Source organism: Oncorhynchus mykiss, chromosome 8 (genome assembly GCF_013265735.2).
Source record: "Oncorhynchus mykiss isolate Arlee chromosome 8, USDA_OmykA_1.1, whole genome shotgun sequence".
In the NCBI taxonomy this organism is placed as follows: Eukaryota; Metazoa; Chordata; class Actinopteri; order Salmoniformes; family Salmonidae; genus Oncorhynchus; species Oncorhynchus mykiss.
In genome coordinates, this window is record NC_048572.1 from 49,589,678 (window position 1) to 49,612,725 (window position 23,048).

General features: G+C 42.0%; 2 protein-coding genes across 3 annotated transcripts; one reads left to right on the top strand and one right to left on the bottom strand.

The window, feature by feature from the left end:
• The first annotated feature begins 1,552 nt into the window (after window positions 1–1,552).
• Window positions 1,553–10,426, top strand: LOC110530003 (sodium/potassium-transporting ATPase subunit beta-3). 2 transcript variants are annotated; one of them, XM_036985549.1, is made up of 7 exons: window positions 1,556–1,806; window positions 3,891–4,019; window positions 4,780–4,878; window positions 5,911–6,104; window positions 6,693–6,743; window positions 8,138–8,224; window positions 8,498–10,426. In XM_036985549.1, exons 1-7 carry the CDS (start codon window positions 1,689–1,691, stop codon window positions 8,663–8,665), a joined length of 846 nt encoding a protein of 281 aa, XP_036841444.1. In that variant the 5' UTR covers window positions 1,556–1,688; the 3' UTR covers window positions 8,666–10,426. The 2 variants fall into 2 exon arrangements, with proteins under 2 accessions (XP_036841445.1, XP_036841444.1); XM_036985550.1 differs by lacking the exon at window positions 8,138–8,224 and having other exon boundaries at window positions 1,553–1,806.
• Window positions 10,427–11,861: 1,435 nt separating this feature from the next.
• On the bottom strand, window positions 11,862–22,552 carry LOC110530004 (rhodopsin kinase grk7a-like). Its single transcript, XM_021612754.2, has 4 exons — window positions 21,830–22,552; window positions 20,863–21,306; window positions 13,969–14,249; window positions 11,862–13,570 (listed from the first exon to the last, which is right to left on the bottom strand). The coding sequence occupies exons 1-4, from the start codon at window positions 22,424–22,426 to the stop codon at window positions 13,231–13,233; spliced, it is 1,662 nt and encodes a 553-aa protein (XP_021468429.2). The 5' UTR covers window positions 22,427–22,552; the 3' UTR covers window positions 11,862–13,230.
• Window positions 22,553–23,048: the final 496 nt, after the last annotated feature.

Sequence of the window (23,048 nt, forward strand, 5' to 3'; positions counted from 1 at the left end):
ACTGCAGTGATGTAGGCTAGTTTGATTAACTGCTAGAACTTCCTGTTTTGTTTTATGCCGAAATAACTGCATACAGCCTAGTCTTGATTTTGCAACCATCTGGATAAGTTTGGGTCTATTCTCGACAGTTTAGAAGGTCCAGAAAGGTACATTAGCAGGCCACTCATATGGTGTATTTAGTCAGTATGTAGCCTATTGGTGTTAAGATAGGCCTACTATAGGAACATATGGGCTTCTCCTTTCCAACTCCCCACCCGTTCTTTATGCTGTAGTCTATTTTACTTTCAGCAAGCAAGATCAATCGTGCTGTCTCACCTAATAGGCTATTAGTAAAGAAAATAAATTGAAATAAGTGTCCTACAAGCTTTTGTAGTTTGGCTTTTCCTGGGACTACACAAGGTTGATTAGGAATAGCCGAGGCAGCAGAAAGGCCAGGTGCATAATTGTGCAACAGAACAACGAGGACAAACTCAAGATATAGTTAGAAGTGTATGCATATTACCCTATAATTCCTAAACTCAATTTTGGGATTATTACCGCAGTGAATATATCCAGTCAATTTACACAGCGAAAGAAACAAATGTGATCAGATAGTCTAACGAAATCATGGGTAGCCTACTGTGAGCTCCCGAGTTTGCGCTCCCACACCCCGGGCACACTACTCGAAAAGCTACCTACCCTATTGATTCCGTTTTTTAGGGACAAGGAATGTATCCTTCCTAGGCTACAACAACACAATATAATGAATAATGTCATGATTTTTTTCAAGGAAGTACAAAACTCTAGGTTCGCAAAGCAAATAAAGTTGAATGAATACTCAATGTGTGTGTGTGTGTCAGTTCAATAAAGTAAATTCAATAAAGTTGAATGAATAGTCAGTGTGTGTGTGTGTGTGTGTGTGCGCGCGCGCGCGGGGGGGAGGGAGGGGGGCCTCCTAACAACACTGGTTGTGACACACTTCAGTATTATTTTATTTTAATTGCAAATTCAGCATGAATCTATCTGAATTTGAAATAAGTGGGTAACTTTGATTAAATAACACTGGAAAGAATGTGTTGTCTCTCACTGCGATATCGGGGTACAGAAAACAAACACCTTATGGTTGCCAGACACACACACACACACCAGAGAGCAGGTTGATGCTCATTGTCAACACAACTCACACATATTTTTTCCATGTAGTCTGACTGAATAGGCTCCATGTTAGGTGTGCTAGGCTACCACAGTCGGAATTCATGAATAGCCTATTACTGAATGGAAAGCATAGGCCTATCATTGTCAACACCATAATCTCTAGATATTTCCAGTTCGCATCTTATTTGTTAGGTACCCCATATTCTCAAATTTTCTCAGGTCATGATAAATGAATAAATCCAGCGTTATTATAGCGTTTTCGTTTAGTGTCATGGCTATCTAGGCTACTCTGTCCAAGCCGCTCTTTTATCATGACTATTTTACTGTAGCCGCAGCGCTTTGAGTAGCGGAGCGAGGCTTCCGCTAGTGGCAGAAAACGTCACAGATTTTTCAACCAAAAAAAAATCAACAAGAGCATCATTGCTTCACTGTGCCGCCCATTCCATTCCAACAATTGACCCAACCACATACCGCCTACATCCCTGATTTCGCCTCATACCATTGCCCGGTGTTCCTCGTATTTGTAAAGAAAAAGGCATACCCAAATTTCCACAATGGCAAGTAATGAAGACAAACCGGCGGCGAAAGAGGATGAGAATGCTGGAAGCTGGAAAGATTCTATCTTCAACCCAAGGACCGGAGAGTTTTGTGGGCGCACAGCGAAGAGCTGGGGTAAGAAAACCTGGACCGGGGCTGGGGCATAGCCCACTGTCGAAAACCATTTTTATTTAATTTGTATTAATATAATTGCAGGCTATTCGATTTGGATGTGCATATTGTCACAGCCTAATATCGGATAGTAATATTATATTATATCCACCCATTCATTCATAGTCTCTATCATTGCGAGGCAGTGGTGGCCTGATAGTGTGACAATGAATCTATTTCTGTCTCGTTGGTTTTGAAGCATCATATTGTCAGCCTCATGATGTGTGTGTGCGCGCGCATACGTGTGTGCATGGTGCGTGTGTGTGACACTTTGTACATTTCAGCACTGATTAGCTCAAGACAGATGAATGAGACTAGCCCACCTTTAAGCATAATAATTAGAAACCAAAATCAGTGTATTTCAATTGAGACCACAAATAGACATATAGTCTACAACTCAAATACACGGTTTATGATATACCTTGTCTAGGCCTTCTTCGGTAACCCCCCAAATTGGAATTATAAACTATATGCAAATTATATTCATTCAGATTAGATCATACATTAAATGAATGTGCCCTTTTCACAACAATTTGATCAGAAATCATCAACATCTGCCCTGTAGTGTATCGTACTACATCAGTAGTATGCAACAAAAAAAATTCTGCAGTGTGTGCTTGTGTGTGTGCACGTGTATGTGCATGTGCATGTGAATCCTCTGGAACAGACCAATTTATGGCTAACAACCAGCTAGCATGATTATGTGAAGACCTTGATGTTAAAACCTTCACTGGTGTTACTAGTGAGATATACCACTGACACACACAGATAATATGAAAGTATTCACATTTATGGAATATATATCATCAATTTATGGCAGTAATCTATGGTTACTTTGAAGATGGTGAGCAAGCTCAGGTAAATCTATGCGAGCTAGCAGCTAGCATTACGACCCCGTGTGGTGCTGCGCAGTGGGATGCTCCTCTCCTCTCTCACTCGGTCCCAACATTTCCTCCCTCTATGGCTGCATGGCTTCCCACATTAGCATGCTTGTCAAGGTCAAATGGGTTTCCCCCTTGATCAAGATGCAGGTGCATGATGGGAATGTGTTGGAGGAGAGTGGAGGGAGGGGGAGGTAGGACAGGGCAGGCAAATATTTTGGAATCCTCCATTCTCTGCTGGCTATATGAGAGGTGTAGGCTGTAGGCCTGTAGTGTGTGGTGAACAACCTGATTGTCTGTTTGCATGGTAGTCCCAGTTCTTATGTTATAGCCCATGTCGTTCAATGGACTCATAGGAATTGCTTACATCCATTGTAACATTATATGGTCTCTACAATAGACATTAATATGCATTAACATGCAGTTATGCAGGATTTGAATTATGTACCAATTCTTGGGGATGGGCTGGATCGAAATACACTTGAGTATACCAAACATTAGGACTACTATACCCTATTCAAAGGCACGACATCTTTTGTCTTGCCCATCACCCTCTGAATGGCACACAATCCATGTCTCAATTGTCTCAAGGCTTAAAAATCATCTACACAGATTGAAGTGGATTTAACAGGTGACATCAATAAGGAATCATAGTTTTCCCCTGGATTCACCTGGTCTATCTATGTCATGGGAAGATGTTTTGTATAGTCAGTGTATATTTCTAAAGCTTATGGGTTGCCCAATGCCCAGCACCCATGGGCAGCCCTGTCATTTGATGAGGCTTCAGACATGGACCTCTCAGTCAAAATGCTAGGCTCTTCTGTCATCTTTGATCATTCTGCCTATCATCATAAGAAAACAAAATGCATACCTTTGCTCAACAAAAAGTTGAGGCTGGAAATTGGTCCTCATCTCTCCTTACTCTCCTACTTATCCAGTTATTTACATGGAAAGCTGTCCTTATTGAAACGCCTACATTTAGATGGATGAATGATCTAAATACACATTGATATGCTACTATGGCAGAGGCAGTTCACCAAACGACCCTCGTCTGATCAGGTGTGTAGACCTAGCTTTTAGCTCGGAGGGCTAACATAGTCTGGAATCGTGCTAATCTCTCTCTCTCGATCAATCTCTCTCGATTGATCACTCGCTTTCTCTCTACAGGCCTCATTCTCCTGTTCTACCTGGTGTTCTATGCGTTCCTGGCTGGGATGTTCGTCCTCACCATTTGGGTCATGCTGCTGACACTGGACGACTATGTGCCAAAGTACCGCGACCGGGTGCCACACCCAGGTGAGTAGCACCACAGGGAGATGATTTATTCAATCAATCAACCAACCGAATAAATCAACCAATCAGTCAGTTGGGTCAGATCGGCAGATGATTTATTATTGGGATTTTATTTGCGTACAAGGTCATTCTGAGGAAAAACGGAACTGAAATATCAAAGAATTGTTGTATTTTGTTGATTTTGAGCACACGCTTTGTCAATTAGGACAGGTAGTTAGCATTTTTCAATCCTGAGAATCCTGTGGACTACGATTGGTCAATATTGCCCAGCACTATACAGCCACTGTTGAATGATGAGATTTCTGGTTTGAACTCTAATAGTAATGGCCAAACTCTTTATATACTGTCTGTTTGGCAACACTTTATTTAAAGGGTACCTATATAAGGATGAATGTGTTATGCATGGGTTATGAAAGTGTTATGTATGGGTTATGAATGTGTTATGTATGGGTTATGAATGTATTATGTATGGGTTATGAATGTGTTATGTATGGGTTATGAATGTATTATGTATGGGTTATGAATGTGTCATGTATGGGTTTTGAATGTGTTATGTATGGGTTATGAATGTGTCATGTATGGGTTTTGAATGTGTTATGAAGCCCTAATGTAGGTATCCTTTAAATGAAGGGTTACTGTTTGTTTCTGGGTTTACTACATAACATTGGTGACCCTGATTTATTTGTCAGTAGATTTAATTATGTTTTACCAGGTATTTTGATGAAGGTAGTCGTGATCTCATACTCTACTCTCTGTTTCTTAGGGTTGGTCATCCGGCCCAAGCAATTGGACATGCTGTTTAACAGATCTCAACCTCTCCAGTTTGCCCAGTATGTCCAGACCTTAGAGTCTTTCCTGCAACGTGAGTATGGTTTTTGTTGTCTCCTTGCCAAATCTGTGCCCTTTTCTCTCTCTCTAACTTGCCTTCTTTTTCTCTCTCTCTCTCTTCTCTCTTTATTTCTCTCTTTGTACTTTTCAATCATGCTTTATTGGCATATCTATGAAATACAATGTTGCGTTATGGGTCTTTCCAAAAAATGCCTTTTGAGCCCCTTTGACATTTTAAGTAGAACTTGTGCACACATTTTAAAAACTTAATAAACTTAATCAGCTCAATAATATGAATAAAGACGATAAAGAGCATTTTGACATCCTCTAGGAAGATTTTAACCCACTTAACCCCAATATTTCTTCAACTTTTCACCATCATTGTAAAAGCCTTAATTATTTTGTTGCTTTGACAAAGTCATTTCTGAAGATGATTATTTCTTTAATGTGATTAGGGATTAATTTCAAGGACAAAAACAACAATCTTTCCCTCATTTTACGGTCTTCCCTGTTACGTGACCTGACCTCACATTTTAATATGGTGAAACTATACCTTTTAAAATATTTTTTTCAAAAGAAACATTAAACATTCAAATAGTCAAACCGTTGTGTAAAAGCAGCTGGTTACTGTTGCCCATAGATAGACACAGGCTCTAAATGTTTTCACAATGAACTTTGCTTTGTTACGCTTGCATTCAATTGCCCATCGTCCGCACAACAAGCTACTGAATATTTCCACACTATGAGGTTGGAATGATACTGTGAAATTGATGATGCTATAATGTCCTTTTTTGTGTAAGATCTGTTTGAAAAAACTGCCTGAAATGACTGTTTTAGCAGAACGGAGTGGACATCACCAATCGGTAAATGAGTTCATAAACTCAGCAAAAAAGAAACATCCCTTTTTCAGGTTATTGAAATGTAACATCCAATAAAAATCATTCAAAATTCACCAGACCTCCAAGGGAGGTGTCACATTGATGTGATTTTGGAGGTATGGCAACACGAGACTAATAGACCAATAATAAAAATTCATACAAGTCTGTCAATATCGTTTTTTTCTCAGATTACAATGACACGGAGCAGGAGAGGAATGTGGCGTGCGCGGCGGGGGGCTACTTTGAGCAGGAGGGCGAGGTGGGCGAGCAGAGGAAGGTTTGTCAGTTCAAGAGGAGCGATCTGAGCCTCTGCTCCGGCCTGTCCGACTCCACGTTCGGTTACACCGAGGGGAGACCCTGTGTCCTCCTCAAAATGAATAGGGTACTCCTCCTTTCCCTCTTCTCTTTGGATACATATTTGTGTCCCAATTCTCTTTCTTTCCAAAGTGTGTACTCGCACACTCCCCGTCGTCTAAAAACATTGGATTGGTTTAAGCATTGGCGTCCACCACTTTTCAATCCATGACAGGGAAGTGCACATTTTGGGAAAATGGTAGATAATTGGGATGAAGCCAATACTCACCAGATGCATGTCATTGACTTGAATACACTCGGCTCCTGATGAAGTGCACATTGGATAAGTGCAGACCCAATTAAATCCAGGGCAGTGCTGTGTAGTTCACCAGTCCCAATTCAAATACACATTCACAAGAGCCTTGCATGTATCAGTAGACGACATTAGCCAATAGTGGATTTCTCTCCTCCTCAATCTAGTTATTTCCATTTGCTTCTCTTTGTTACCATTCTCTATTATTAAGTTTTGCTGTCCTTTTCACCCTCTCCTTATATATGTTTCTATCCCATTGGATTGCTCAGAGTAGACCACATTGATGGTAATGATTTAAATCAGCCGATTGTGTGACTGCGGCTCTCTGATTCGTTGATTGGTTAATTGGTGTTCCATTCACAGATCATTGGGCTGAAGCCGCGTGGAGATCCCTATGTCAACTGCACAGCAAAGGTAAATGTCATCATGATCTCAGTATGTGTGTTTTTGTCTGTGTTTGAAGATAGTCATATACTCTGGTTACCTTTATATCATTTTTGTTATTTATTGTTTATGTTGATATTTGTGTCTTCTTTTTTTCCTGATTTGGTTTGATTTTGTTTTTCTGCATTGTTCCAGTTGAAGGTTTAGGGTAAGCTTAGCGATGTGGAAGTGTATATGTTTATACAGTATGCAAGTTACTACCTCGTGGAAATAACTTGCATTGTACTAGCAACTTACAGGGTTGTTTTGTTGTCTCCCCCCTTTTTAAGTGCTCTATTGTGTTATCTGCTTGATTTTCGAGTTGCTTTTGCTTCTTGTGGTCCTGTTTGATGCAGCATACCAACATTATAATAGGAACCTTTTAGAACCTACCAGTGTTATTATACGAACTGGCCATTGACTATGACCTCTCATGGAGCCCAGAAAGAGTAGGCGTTGCTTAATGTAAAAGTGAATGGTTTTACATTACAGTGAACGCAGCTTTAGGAATATATCAAAATTCTTACATACTCATATGAACTTGTGTAGATCTGAAAAAGATTTGATAGGTGTGCGCAATATGGCAAAATTGACACACAACACAGAGGGCTATTAACCGGAGGAGAAAGTAAGCAGGTCCGGTACAGAGTACCGGCAAATTAAATAGTGCAGGTACGGCGTACTGGTTAAATACGAGCCTATCACAATAATGAATACAAAGATGACACGAAAACTGTCGGTTATTACACAATAATTTCTCATTACCACTTGTCAGCCACACTCCAAAATGTCCTGTGGTTCGACATGAACACTAACATTTTGCGAAAGCAGAGATGACTGGCCAGGACCGAGATGCGCACAGACAGCAGTTGGACGCATCAATCAATTCTGGCTTCAAGTGTGCCTAATGTAATGACAATTGTTGAACGTGATTAGCCTACCCGTTTCAGTGTTTTAATAGATGCTGGATTTTTTTAGGCAAGTGGACGAACATGTAGCCTACTTAAAAAAAAAAAAAAATTGACAATCAGATGAAAACATCATGACTGGTTGTCTTCTCGCCCCATTTAAAGGTAAATACATTTTGACAGTTAAATGACATGTCTGTACTATTAGGCTCATTAAAAAAATGTGTGCGTGCGCTACATAGGAGGTCCCATACCGGGAATAAATAAATCTACTTTCACCGCTGCGTTTTATCTACTGATGCAAGAATTTGGAAGACCATTGGATGGACCTATGGTTGATTGAGCTGTTCTATCCAACCCTTTCAGATCTATATGAAGTCCCAACAGTAGACATGGGATAGGATATACATACTCTTGCTCTTCTATCATTTTTCTGTGTTGACTATTATTCTTTCTCTTCCTCCTTTGCCTCTTCAGAGGGACACACCCATACAGATGCAGTACTTCCCTAGTGAGGGGCGGTTCGATAAAATGTATTTCCCTTACTACGGCAATAAGCTTCATGTAAGTTTGGGTGAAAGGTCAAGGTTCATCCATTTTTGTCTTGTCGTACTGGTTGGTGCTATATCGGAAAGCATTATTATACAACGATGCAAGAATTTGGAAGACTGTTGGATGAGCAACAACAGTCTTTGTTGGTCAATTATCATTTTTTCCCTTCCACTCCTTTTCCCCTCTTTTCTTTACCACCCTGTGGCACTCTTACTGTGTGTCTCACCCTCCCTCTTTTTGGTCCTTCCTTCCACCCCCCCCCCCCCCTCCATTTTCTGTCTGTAGGAGAGGTATGTGCAGCCCCTGGTTGCGGTTAAGCTGTTGCTGAACAAGGACGACTACAACACAGAGCTGACCATCGAATGCCGGATCGAAGGATCTGACTTGCGCAACAACGACGATCGAGACAAGTTCCTGGGCCGTGTCACCTTCCGAATCACAGTCAAAGAGTAGGGAGTAGCGAGGAGGAGGATAGTGTGGAGAAATGTGGTTCTGACCTTCCCCGGACGATTCCTATTAGAATAAAAATGGGCCTAATTCCAAACCAATCCCTCCACCGTTGCTCCATATCCTAGGCGAGGGACATTCAAATCTGGTATTATTCATACTGCCTTGGTAGTTCATTGATTGGCCAGATAGTCTACTCATCTGGTGTTACAGGTCAGTCTCTGGTTAGGTGTGATAGGGAAAGCTTAAAAAACAGCAGTGCTGTGAACCCCGAATCCTGGATTTGAATAACTTGTTTTTAGGTTCTTGTTGACGCGATCTTGTATTTCTGATAGTGTTGGATATGTGTAAGCATAGAAAGAGTGCTAGATGGAGCAATTATCATATAATAGAGGATACCATTCCTTTTAGATCTACAGTACATCACACCCAAAACGGGCCTAGAATAGTGCCTAGTGGTAGGGGGTGAGAGATCGGTTTGGGATTGGATCAAAGAAGGATAGGGCAGTGATGTCATCCATTTTTAACTACTGTATCTCCTGGAAAAAACGGTAATCCTGCCAAATTCAATGGAACATCTAGTTCCCTTGTTTGCTTCTATGTTTACTATAATATGGCATCATCTTTTTCCTATCCTTCATTATCTCATTCTAGCAGGAGTCTTTCACGATTTACCAACCTAACGGCCATCATTCCCTTCTATTAGTCGGCTTTTGTTGTCTGACCCAGTGCTCTAGTGTTGATCTAGGAGCTTATTTTCTATTCCCAATGGTTTAGACTGGAGATCAAATGTGGTAAACTGAACCTAGATCCTTGCTTAGTGCCATGGGTTGGATCAACAGTCAGGAGTTAGCCTCAATCTGTATTTCACTTTCATTCATCCACTGCCAATACAATCATGTTTACAGTTGACCCTCTCGCCAACAATTATTCCTCAAAATCACATAGGGACAACTAAATCATAAGGTCAAAGACAGTTAAACACTGTCAAACTGAGATGACCTCAACAATTCAATGTCTTTGAGAACCCTTTTCCTCTTGGGACCACATTTTGAACTTCGTCATATTATAATAGGGAACTGTAGATAAGTATGTGTGGTGTGGTCTGAACACAACCCAGTCTTGTGCCGTCTGTCTGTCTCGGCTGCATGTCTATGTGTCTGTTTACTTTACCCCTATACCTCGCCACTGTAATAGCCATTGTTTTGGTGAGAGTTCGGATGCAAAATGGCTGCTGTGCAACGCCCAGGTGGGTGCTATATATTGATGGAGGATGAGGGGAGTTATCCTACCACACGTACACACACACATACACACCACATCACATCACTTACGCATGCACACACCACCCCAACACACAATGTAAAGCGCTTGGAGACCTGTGAGAAAGCGCTGTGTAAATGAAATCCATTGTATCTATGTACTGTATATCCTTGTATGTATATGTACCTATCTTTGGGTCTGAATGCTTGTCTGTTTGTCTATATATTCTCTCTCCTACTCTCTACCGTCTGTGTCTGTCTTTCTCAATGTATATATTTAATGGATTCACACTGTATTTTTTTTCTGTCACAGAACACAATGTCTGAGCACTGTAAAGAAATAATTTAAAGAAATATTTACAGGATATGATCATATTCAAAGCTATGTTTATACAGTCTGAAATGGAACCTACATCTTGAAAGAACAACTTCATATGCAGGATGCCTTAAGACCTGTGCAACAATTATGGATTAAAAGGTGATTTGGGAGGGGGAAAAAATCAAACCTGTGGTCCTCTTAAGTGTGGTTATTTATTGATTGTCCAGGTGCAAGTAACATGTGATATTCTACTTTTACCACAAGAGGGCAGCAGCATTAAGACAGAAATCGGTCGACTGGAGATTCCTTCCTTGCTTGCTGGAAGGAATCTTGCGATGGTGCTACCCAGTGGTGATATTTAGCATAGTAGTAACCTAATTGTTTGCTCTCAGGCAATAATTGTGTTTAATCACCCATTTTCATGAGTAGTAGATCGTATGCATCAGCTTCAATTAAAGGAGCTTGGTTGGCAATTAGATAATTACTTTGATTACCATAAGTCATTTACCTTAAACAAACTGTGATATAGAGGAATACATTAATTGAAGGGGCTTGCTTGCCGAGAGAAGTATAATGTTTCTTGCTTGCTATTGATTACAGTCATCGTGACACTGTTTGTAAGGATATTGGAGCAAACTAATATGTTCAGAACCTTACACATAAACCAGCACTTGCTAGCTTTATTGGCTACATGTTTAGCCAAGGTATTACACTACTTGTATAGTAGGCCTATGTTCAAAGGCTGATGCAGGAATGTGACTACAACATAGACCATCAGGAAAATAGGATATTGGTTTGGGGATAAGTATATTTCAATCTTGGAGGATAATGTCATGATCAGAAAAGCTTGAATTTCTAATGAATCAGGAAAATCCCTGCGACAGGCAATGGCGATACAATGTTGAACTCTAGGATCCAACAGTTTGAGGCACTGTCCTTCACCATCAATAGCTGTCAATACCTGAGTCCCGCTCCTTAAAAGATAATCTCTCTGCTTTTAGCTCTAGTAGCTTCTTCTACCTTTGTCACTCGCTTATGGTCCTTAAGCCCAGCCCTTGGAATATTGTCTCTGCAGTAAGGGAGCGAAATGCCGCACTGGGGTAAATGTCAGGGATGTCCCCTCCACCCATTCTGTTTCACTCAAAACGAATAAAAAACACAGTTTTCTCTTTATACATCTCTTGCTGTGCTTCCTCTCCCACTCTTTCGTTCCTTTTCCATGTCTCTTTCACCCTGTGCTTACTCCCCTCCAGTAGTCTATTGATTTGGTCGCCTAAACAAATCCCAGGGTTGAGCTCTATTTTCCCCACCTATCCTTTTCAGTAGCTAAATGCCATTTTGTAATGCATCTATTTTGGGGCTCCCGAGTGGTGCAGCGGTCTAATGCACTGCATCTCAGTGCTAGAGGTGTCACTACAGACCCTGGTTCGATTCCAAGCTCTATCACAACCGGCGTTGATTGGGAGTACCATAGGGCAGTGCACAAGTTGTCCAGCATCGTCCGGGTTAGGGTTGACCACCGCAGGTAGTAAGAAAAAACACAAGCTGTAAAAGACATACCTTTTTTTTTATTCAAATAATTCAAAATTCAAGCAAGTCTCTGATAATTGTCTGACATTCCTACAGTAGCATATGTAATGTTTTTCTCTCATATTATATTTACAAGTATATTTATATTCAGATTATAATTAACATATTTACTGTAAAAACATAATACTGGTCAAGATCTGGAAAGTTTGTCAATTTAAAGTTATATGAAATAAGTCTTGAGACAAGACAAAAGGGAAATGTGATTTTTTTTTTGTTAAAGGTTTTGAAGTCTAGCTAGCTAACTAGATTCTAACTTGAGATTTGTACATATATCTCGAACTTCAGACAAATCACATCAATGGAAGCAATTTTCTAGTTAAAGGTGCGCACACATATCTCAGGGAGGAAGAAAGCCCTAAAAATTCACATTTTTGGGGGGGGGCTGGTACAAGAACACAACTGCTCTAAATGTTCAACTTTCGAATATAGAGTGTCTTTTCTCTACATTCCTCTCTCCTGTCAAACCAGGGCATAGAACCTTTCCAAACACAAGAGTTGAGCATTCTTCCAGTTCTGACTAGCACCTAATCTGTGGATTTCTCCCCTCTCAGTGCATAAATATACATATTTATATTCATATACAACACCGTTTTAAAATAAAACTAGATGCTGGACTGTGAAGTCCACCTGCTTGGAAATGTAGTGATTGACTTCACTGGGTTTAAAGGTCACTGTAGGTAAGTAAATGTTACCTCCACCACATTTCATTTGAAATAATTTCTGTTGGTAGAAATCATCATTTATTTGCTTTTGATTGCTTCCAGGTGAAATTTGTAATAAGGTGAAGTGTCCCAAAAAAAGTTATCACCTCTGCCTTTAGAGAGGCAAAAGGAATGTAGGGGGTGGGGGAGCGAGAAAAAAACCGTAGCCATATCAAATTAAATGAATGCACCACAATCAAGAACGAGATTCCAACCATATTCCTGAACGAATTCATTCAGCATATCGTGCTCCATTGTGGCCAATGCCTAGGTTTGAGGGCTAGCACTGCTGTCTGCATATGCTAATCTTTCTGGTGCAGGTTGTATGTAACCAGAGGACTGTATTTATCCATTAATCATATAATGTTTTTGTATCCACAATATGAATTTGTTGTATTTTACTATTTTACTCTTACTCCATGTTGACCAGGGGGGCACTACTACATCATGTGAAACATCTGGGAGTAGCTGCAATCTGAAGAGACAATACCAATCTTGGTAAAGCCACATTTGGCTACTAAAATCAATGGCAACCAACCCGTTCCAGGGAAGGATACCTCATCTCTCTCTCTCCTGCTGCTCTCCTCCCTTGTAAAATAATTTGTGTGTGTAATTTTTTGTTGTAATTTTACAGAACATGAGCGAATCAGTTGATGTGTTGGTGACACACTTGTGTATATATGTGCCAACTTCGGTTGCTCACAGCAGTGTGCACGTGCCAGACTTCCCCTCGTCGTCACACCCCCCAGCGGACTCTTTCCTGTTGGGGTCATTGAGCTCGTCAAACAGTCCCGTTTCTATCATCTCCTGTTGCCATGGAATGGCCACGGCTCCCGTGCCAATCTCCTTGAAGAACTTCTCATCGTTGGCATCAAACACAATGCCCTTGATCTCAGAGAACTCAGCAATGTCGCCAGTGTCCTTGGCGTACACCACGTTGGGCTTGGGCACCCAAGGGGGGTCGATCAGACCAGCCTCCAGACGAGGGAAGTTGATGGCCTTGAACCACTCGTGTTTTCGGGGATCCTCGCCTCCTCCCCTGTAGAGGACAGAATTTTGACACCTCCGCATTAGGATCATACTGGCAGGTCAAGGCTAAATAGGTTTACTACACAGTTGACTAGTTGTTTTCAGAGTGTATTGGATAGTCTTGATTCTGCCTTGATCAATTGTAATGTAGGTAGATGACTAATAACCGAGTTGAAAATCTGTTGTATCAGCATGCTAGCATTGGAACTGGAAATTGAATGGAATTGAAAAGGAATGGCCAACCCTTGCCATCAAGCTAGCCAGACAGCCAAAACGCTATTATCCCAGCAATGGTGAGCTACCTGACTTGAAAGGGCTGTTTCTTCGTAAATGACAACATCAGTAGAAAATAGAGAATTGTTATTATTGCAAATATTAGTCGTAGCCTGGACGGACCGATGCTCTTACTTGCAGCCCAGGCGTTCATCAGTCTTCTTCTTAAGGAACTCCTGGATGATGGCCTTGGTGGGTGCGTCAAAGTTCTTGTGCTCCCATGGGGGTTCATCATTGATGATGCGACGCTGCACCTCCTCCTTCTCCACCTTTTGCTTCCCGGATTCGGGACCCTTGAAAGGGGTGTAGGCGGCCACCATCTCGTAGATGCTGCAGCCCAGGGCCCACCAGTCCACGGACGTCCTATAGGGAACATCCTGTAGGATCTCAGGGGCCATGTATGCTCCGGTTCCAGCCTGGGACGGGGTAGGGGAGGTAGGAGAGAGATTCAGGGAGTAGGGTAGAAAGATGAAGGAGACAATAAGAGGACAACTCATCATTGTACAGTATGTTTGAAATATACGTTTTAGTTTGGCACATTTTCTATACACACAGACAGACAGACACACACTCACACATCTATATGGATAACCATATACAATCATTAGCATTACACATGTGAGTAGTAATACATCCTGTTGAGAATGATCAAACCTGTGGTCTTGTACTGTGGAGCAGGGATCATCAACTAGATTCAGCCGCGGGGCGATTTTTTTCTTGACTAAATCATAATAATTTCAAACCTTGCTTTGTATATGATCACATGTATCTCTCTATTATGCGTGGGAATACTTGGGAACAGATTTCCAAAATTAAAATCACTTGGAGCTAATTTCCTGATGTTTTTACAGTCTTTTATGGCCAACAGTGAACATAAAATAAAATACAAATTATTTATTTAGTTTTGCTTAGAAATAAATTTGCCCTATAAATTAGATCTTTAGCATGATTTCAAGGGCTTCTCCCCTTGTCTGACTGGTATCAGATATCTATTAGATGTTATCCTGCATGAGTTTAAGCAGGCCTGCTTGCAAGGTTTCTCCTTGTACACTTATTTAAGAGGAATGGACTTGCCACTCCCATTCTTAAGTTGACTATTGACCCGGGGCTTAAACACTAAGCACGTTGAAAGCACCTCTCCAAAACATGGATTGCATTGGATTTTTCATTTCATCAGCTATGGAATACTCCCTGTGATTGGTCAATGGACGAGGGAGAGATCTCCTTGCTTACTCCATTGAGTACCTTGGGTATTCTGCATGACCTTTTCAACTTTTATTGTAGTAAAATGTAAATCTAAATCACTTTAAAACTGCACAACAATGTGGATATGTATGCTTTTACATGAAAACCCACAGGGAAAGTTATTTCATTGGGCTCACTAATACATAGTCAAGAAATAACAACACTACACATACATTCTTTAATGTATGGTTTACCTGATTTGACCAGTCTGATCAGGGAACAGATTTGTGTAATGCCTGCTAAGTAAGAGGCTTAAAAGGCCAAAGCCAGCCAAGCCTTTGGGGGGTTAGCCACAGCTCCCTGGTCTGCCAATGAGGACCAGAGAAGATCACTGGATAATGAGCTTACTGGGCTTCTATAGAGTCTGCAACTTACTCTTTGCCACTATTGACCTGCAGAGATGCCCCAATCTGTAAAACTCTCTAATGAATCATTTTTACAGGACAGCTAATGGTAGTCTGGTTCACATGATTGATACACATACACACATCATCTTAGGAACTAGCACAGGAAAAAGTATTCCACATATGCACTTTTCATCAAGTATCAAATCAAATGTATTTATCAAATCAAATCAAATGTATTTATATAGCCCTTCGTACATCAGCTGATATCTCAAAGTGCTGTACAGAAACCCAGCCTAAAACCCCAAACAGCAAGCAATGCAGGTGTAGAAGCACGGTGGCTAGGAAAAACTCCCTAGAAAGGCCAAAACCTAGGAAGAAATCTAGAGAGGAACCAGGCTATGTGGGGTGGCCAGTCCTCTTCTGGCTGTGCCGGGTGGAGATTATAACAGAACATGGCCAAGATGTTCAAATGTTCATAAATGACCGGCATGGTCGAATAATAATAAGGCAGAACAGTTGAAACTGGAGCAGCAGCACAGTCAGGTGGACTGGGGACAGCAAGGAGTCATCATGTCAGGTAGTCCTGGGGCATGGTCCTAGGGCTCTGCTAAACACCCAGGTACAAACACAATTATAACAATTAACACAATTAGCCTTGTCTACTCTGAATCACCTAGACAACTTTGCAGTATTTTGTTTTTTAAGTGTTATTCTTTACATTATTAGCCCAGAATGTTTTTGTGTTATTACATACAACTGGGAATAACTTTTGGATATCAGAGCGGCGGTAACTCACCAGCATTACCAACATTACGACCAGGAATACAACTTTCCCGAATTGGATACTTTGTCCAGGGCCGTTGATCTGATTAGGCAGGTAGCCTAGTGGTTAGAGCGTTGGACTAGTAACTGAAAGATTGAATCCCCGAGCTGACAAGGTCAAATCTGTCGTTCTGCCCCTGAACCAGGCAGTTAACCAACTGTTCACTGCCCGTCATTGAAAATAAGAATTTGTTCTTAACTGACTTGCCTAGTTAAATAAAGGTAAAATTTAGGACTAAATTTAGGACTAAATAAAGGACTAATTTTCAGTCTTTGGATAATAAACTTGACAAGCTCAGGGCGAGGATTTCCTTCCAGAGAGACATCAGGGATTGTAATCATACTCTGTTTCATGGAAACATGGCTCTCTAGGGATATACTGTCTGAGTCCGTACAGCCAGTTGGGTTCTCAGTTCATCACGCAGACAGGAATAAATATCTCTCCTGGAAGAAGAAGGGCAGGGGTGAGTTTTTCATGATTAACTACTCATGGTGTGATTGTGATAACATACAGGAACTTAAGTCCTTTTGTTGACCCAACCTAGAGTACCTCACAATCAAATGCCAACTGTATTACCTCCCAATCTTTGGTTATAGTCACAGCTGTGTATATTCCCCTTCAAGCCGATACCACGATGACCCTTAAAGAACTTAACTGGACTTTATGCAAACTGGAAACCACATATCCTGAGACCACGTTTATTGTAGCTGGAGATTTTAACAAAGACAATTTGAAGAAAACGCTACTGAAGTTCTATCAACACATTGACTGTAGTACTCTCGCTGCTAAAACACTTGACCACTGCTACTCCAACTTACGGGATACCTGCAAGGCCCTCCCTCGCCCTGCATTTGGCAAATCTGATCACAGCTACATTTTGCTCCTCCCTTCCTATAGGCAGACACTCAAGCAGGAAGTACTCGTGCTAAGGACTATTCAACAATGGTCTGACCAATCGGAATCCACACTTCAAGATTGTTTAGATCACACGGACTGGGATTTGTTCCGGTTAGCCTCTATGAATAACATGAACGAATACACTGATATGGTGACTGAGTTTATCAGGAAGTGTATATAATATGATGTACCCACTGTGACTATTAAAACCTACCCTAACAAGAAATAAAACCTACCCTAACATCTATGGATAGATGGCAGCATTCGCACAAAACTGAAAGCGCAAACCACCACATTTAACTATGGCAAGGTGACTAGGAATATGTCCGAATACAAACAGAGTAGTTATTGATTACCTGATTAGGCCTGATTACCAACAATGACAAGACAGCCTACAGGGAGGTGGTGAGGGCCCTAGGAGTGTGGTCCCAGGAAAATAATCTGTCACTCAATGTCAATTAAACAAAAGAGCTGATTGTGGACTTCATGAAACAGCAGAGGGAGCACCACCCTATCCACATCGATGGGACCGCAGTGGAGAAGGTGGAAAGCTTCAAGTTCCTTGGCGTACACATCACAGACAAACTGAAATGGTCCACCCACACAGACAGTGTGGTGAAGAAGGTGCCTAAAACCTTCAAAAACTTTTACAGACGCACAATTGAGAGCAACCTGTCGGGCTGTATCATTGGCTGGTATGTCAACTGCACCGCCCGCATCCGCAGGGCTCTCCAGAGGGTGGTGCGGTCTGCCCAACGCATCACTGGGGGCAAACTACCTGCCCTCCAGGACACCTACAGCACCCTATGTCACAGGAAGGCCAAAAAGATGATCAAGGACAACAAACACCCGAGCCACTGCCTGTTCACCCCGCTGTTATCCAGAAGGTGAGGTCAGTACAGGTGCATCAAAGCTGGGACTAAGAGACTCTCAGGCCATCAGACTGTTAAATAGCCATCAGTAGCACCTTAGAGGTGCTTCCCTATATAGACTTGAAATCACTGGCCACTTAAATAACGGAACACTAGTCACTTTAATAATGTGTACATATTTTGCATTACTCATCTCATATGTATATACTGTATTCTATTCTCCTATATCTTTGTCTATGCTGCTCCGACATTGCTCATCCAAATATTTCTATATTCTTAATTCCATTATTTTACTTTATTTGTGTGTATTGTGTGTATTATTGTGAAATTGTTATATATTATTTGTTAGATATTACTGCGTTATTTAAGTGGAGCTAGAAAAATAAGCATTTTGCTACACCTCAATAACATCCGCTAAACACTTGTATGTGACCAATAACATTTGACTTGATTTGATTTGAGGAGATGCTTCTAAACTAATCTGTTTTTTTGTTCTTTGTCTTCCAAACTCCTGTACTGTGTCTTTGATTGGTCAGATTTTTGAATCCTGGTTTGTTGGAAAAACAGACATGTTCCATAGAGACCATTCTACATTCTCAATAGGCTACATAAGTATAGCCTATCTTTAAATAGCACAAAGGTGCTGTACACAAGTTTAGGCAGTAAACTGTACACAAATGATCCCAGAATCTCTTTTTCACTGTTGAGATCAGTGTTTGTTGCAAGAGGACACCCCTTGACATATTCCCTACCCAAACCAACCAAACCCCCAACTTGACTTTCAACGCAGTCACTCAGCCCCAAAAATGTTCATCCTATAATTGGCTGGGCTATAATAACCACTAGGGATCAAATGGATTATATAATGAAGGCAGTCTCCTCTTGGACAGATCCTTAACGATCCAGTAAGCCCTCTCCAGATTTACAGCAAATGCTTTAGAGACAGAGAGAGGGTCCAGATAGAATATAAATTAGGTCAAAATTCACTAACCCTAACCCTGGCAGGACCCCATTTCCAGGGAAACATATTTAGCCCCATCATCTAATAGCTCATCATAGGCAGGTATAAAAATTGTCAAAAGCTCCAGCCATCCAAGTCATAGACTGTTCTCTCTGCTACTGCATGGCAAGCGGTACTGGTGCACCAAGTCTGGAACTAAAAGGACCCTGAACAGCTTCTACCCCTAAGCCATAAGACTGCTAAATAGTTAACCAAATACACTATATATACAAAAGTATGTGGACACACCTTCAAATGTGTGAATTTGGCATCCACACCGTTGCTGACAGGTATATAAAAATCGACCACACAGCCATGCAGTCTCTATATACAAACATTGTCAGTAGATTGGCCTTACTGAAGAGCCCAGTGACTTTCAACGTGGCACTGTCATAGGATAGCACCTTTCCAGCAAGTCAGTTTGTCAAATTTCTGCCCTGCTAGAGCTGCCAAGGTTAACTGTAAGTGCTGTTACTGTAAAGTGGAAATGTCTAGGAGCAACAACGGCTCGGCCGCGAAGTGGTAGGCCCCACAAGCTCACAGAACGGGAACGTTGAGTGCTGAAGCGCCTAGCACATAAAAAACGTCTGTCCTCGGTTGCAACACTCATTACCGAGTTCCAAACTGCAACGTCAGCACAAGAACTGTTCGTCGGGAGCTTCATGAAATGGGTTTCCATGGCCGACTAGCCACACACAGGTAAAGGACTACCATATGCAATGCCAAGTGTCGGCTGGAGGGCTGTAAATGCTCAACGCCATTGGATTCTGGAAAGGCATTCTCTGGAGTGATGAAACATTTCATGGTTCGGACAGCATACAATACATTTTTTTTTCAAGATCGGTGTGGAAGAACTTGATAGGCCTTCACAGAGCCCTGACCTCAACCGCATCAAACACCTTTGGGATGAATTGGAACGCTGACTGCGAGCCAGGCCTAATCACCCAACATCAGTGCCTGACCTCACTAATGCTCTTGTGGCTTGTGGCTGAAATGGAAGCAAGTCCCCGCAGCAATGTTCCAACATCTAGCGGAAAGCCTTCCCAGAAGAGTGAAGGCTGTTATAGCAGCAAAGGGGGGACCAACTGCATATTAATGCCCAGGATTTTGGAATGAGATGTTTGATGAGCAGGTGTCCACATACTTTTGGTCATGTAGTGTAGCTACCTGGATTATCTGCATAGACCTTTATTGCACTCTTGCACTCTTTTCACGTACACTGCTGCTACTGTCTATTATCTATCCTGTTGCCTAGTCACTTTATCCCTACCTATACACTGAGTGTACAAAACATTATGGACATCTTCCTAATATTGAGTTGCACCCCCCACCCCCATTTCCCCTCAGAACAGCTCCAATTTACTGAGGCACATATTCTACAAGGTGTTGAAAGCGTTCCACAGGGATGCGGGCCCATGTTGACTCCAATGCTTCCCACAGTTGTGTCAAGTTGGCTGGATGTCCTTTGGGTGGTGGACCATTCTTGATACACACAGGAAACTGTTGAGTGTGAAAATCCCAGAAGTGTTGCAGTTCTTGACATAGTGCACCTGGCATTGACATTCATCTGAAGTCCCTTGCAAATACATTAGAAGCTACAGACATGTGAACCATTGAAATTGTCACACTATGTTGAAAAGGTCATTTTCCTGCAAGCTTGCTGTCAGATCGCAATCATAAAGGAACCTTTCACGTCTTCAATTCTCTGTCTTATTGCCTTCATTGTCATGACATTCTCATAATCTCTTCATTCTCCACCATCCCTACTGCTACCGACTTTTGATAGTTTCCCATTGTCACAGTCAACTACAAGTTCTTAAAAAAATCCAACTTCAACAGGCTTACCTTCTGGGAGATGGTCTTTCCGGCGGGCAGCTCCACGGCCAAACCCAGATCAGAGAGTCGGCACTGGCCAAAGCTGTCCAGCAGCACGTTTTCCGGCTTCATGTCACGGTATATGATATCCATTTCATGCAGATGAAGGATGCCTGTGCAGATCTGTGCTGTGTAGTAGATGATACGTGGCATCTCAATACCCTTGGTCTTCTCACTGACGTAATAGATGTGGTACCTGAGGTCACCGCCGTTCATCAGAGTCATGACAAGGCACAGGTGGGTCTTGGTGTCGTAGGCGTAGGCCAGGTTGACAAGGAACAGGCTGTTGACCTTTTCCAGGATCTGCTTCTCCAGCAGGGCCATCTTCTCACCATGTTTCTTCTTCAGGCGTTTCTTGCACAGCTTCTTGGAGGCGTACATCTGGCCTGTGTTTTTCACCTGTACGGCACATACCTGGACAGAGGGAGGCCATGGGTTAAGAGGACTCCTGAATACCTCAGCAAAGCTCCCTAATGGTTGTATAAATGGCGCCTCATGACACTAAGCTTTGATACTGCCCCTATGCTCTAACAAGGAGACATTTGGTTTCTATTGACAATTCTCATCTTTCGGAACAACTCGATAATGATACAACCTTGAAAGTATGCATAGAAGAGTAAGGTGTGATGAAATGGATTCAAAAAATTAAGATCTGTGGGTCAACTTTTAGAGAGAGAGATTAGTTCTTTGCAAAGACAAACTGAGGTGCTAACTGAGGTGTATTTTGTACTAATAGACACTGTGCATCAGTGAAACTATGGGAAAGACTACATAGGATTAATCATTTATTTTGTGCATAGTTCTTGTGTGCATTTTCCTGTTGTCACAAAGGTTTTACATATTCATTAAATAGATAATATTGCAGATACATATTACTGACACATTTTGCACATGTTGCCAAGACATGCTGCTACTGTATTGGTTTCTACATGCTTACCTCTCCGAAACCTCCCTTGCCCAGAGTTCTGAACTCGTAGAAGGTTTTATCACTGATGGGCTGCTTCTCGTACTCCTTCCACTGCAGAAATTTGTCAAAGAAGGGGCTAGTTTGGTAATCCGTGAAGGGTTTGCCTTTCAGAAACTCCCGTGTGGCTTCCTTCACCTTAACATTGATCACTTCATCAAAGTCATTGTCCGTCACTGCCTTGCACTTGTCGGCTACCTCCGCAGTGAGGTAGGTCAGGAAGTTCTTGGAGGCGTCCTTGCAGAACTTGTTTATCATGTTTGTCCTCTGCTTGTCCTTGTCAGCGCCTTCCGCCAGATCCCAGTCATTCAGCTCATCCAGGAACTCAGCGGCATTGATGTACTCTGGGGTAGCAGCCAGGAACTGCCGGAAAAACTTCTTGCCGATCGGCTGCCTCTCGCAGAGCGACTCAAAGTTCTTATCCACAGTTTCCCTGATGGCGACACACTGCTCGGCCTTAGGTAGTGACAGACTTCGACGACGCTTTTTCATCTCCTTGTCGTCGCCACCCTGGGCTTTCAGGTAGGCCGTGTTGGCCACAAGGTTATCCAATCCCCCCATGTCACACATCTTGGCGGCTTTGTCGATCTGTCCCACCTACGCGACTGGGTTCTTCAGCGGTTCCTTGGGATCCCTTGCTCGGTGCAGTGTGTTTCTGAGTGTGCGTGTCTGTGTGAGTGTGCGTGTCTGTGTGAGTGTGCGACTCACTCCAAAGCCAGGGTGTGAATGAGCGACTACACCACAAGTACCTGCAGACCTAAGACACACTGACACACCCAGTAATTACTCATTCAGAATTAAATACCTGGGAGGGATTTTGACTTAAGGATATTTGTGTGGTCTATTCGCAGATGCTGGTCACGGAAAGGGAAACGTAAGAAGGTTCTCTCCTAAGAGGCTTTATGGCTCTCTATATTTGGCCCGTTGTCGACCTGTGACTTGCGGGGCCCATTGAGTTCTGTTGACTAAAAACTAAGGGCGAGATGATGTGAAGAAAGGAAGAAGATCTGTCTGCACACACTCATACACACAAACAACACACATACTCACTCAAACATCCCTCATCCACATGCCCTTTTGTTTTCAACAAACCAACATTTATTGAAAACAAGAGAGGGATCAAGAGTTGCAAGTAGAGTAGAGTAAACAATGGCCTTGCAAAGAACCAGGTCAACAAAGGTAGCTCTCTTGA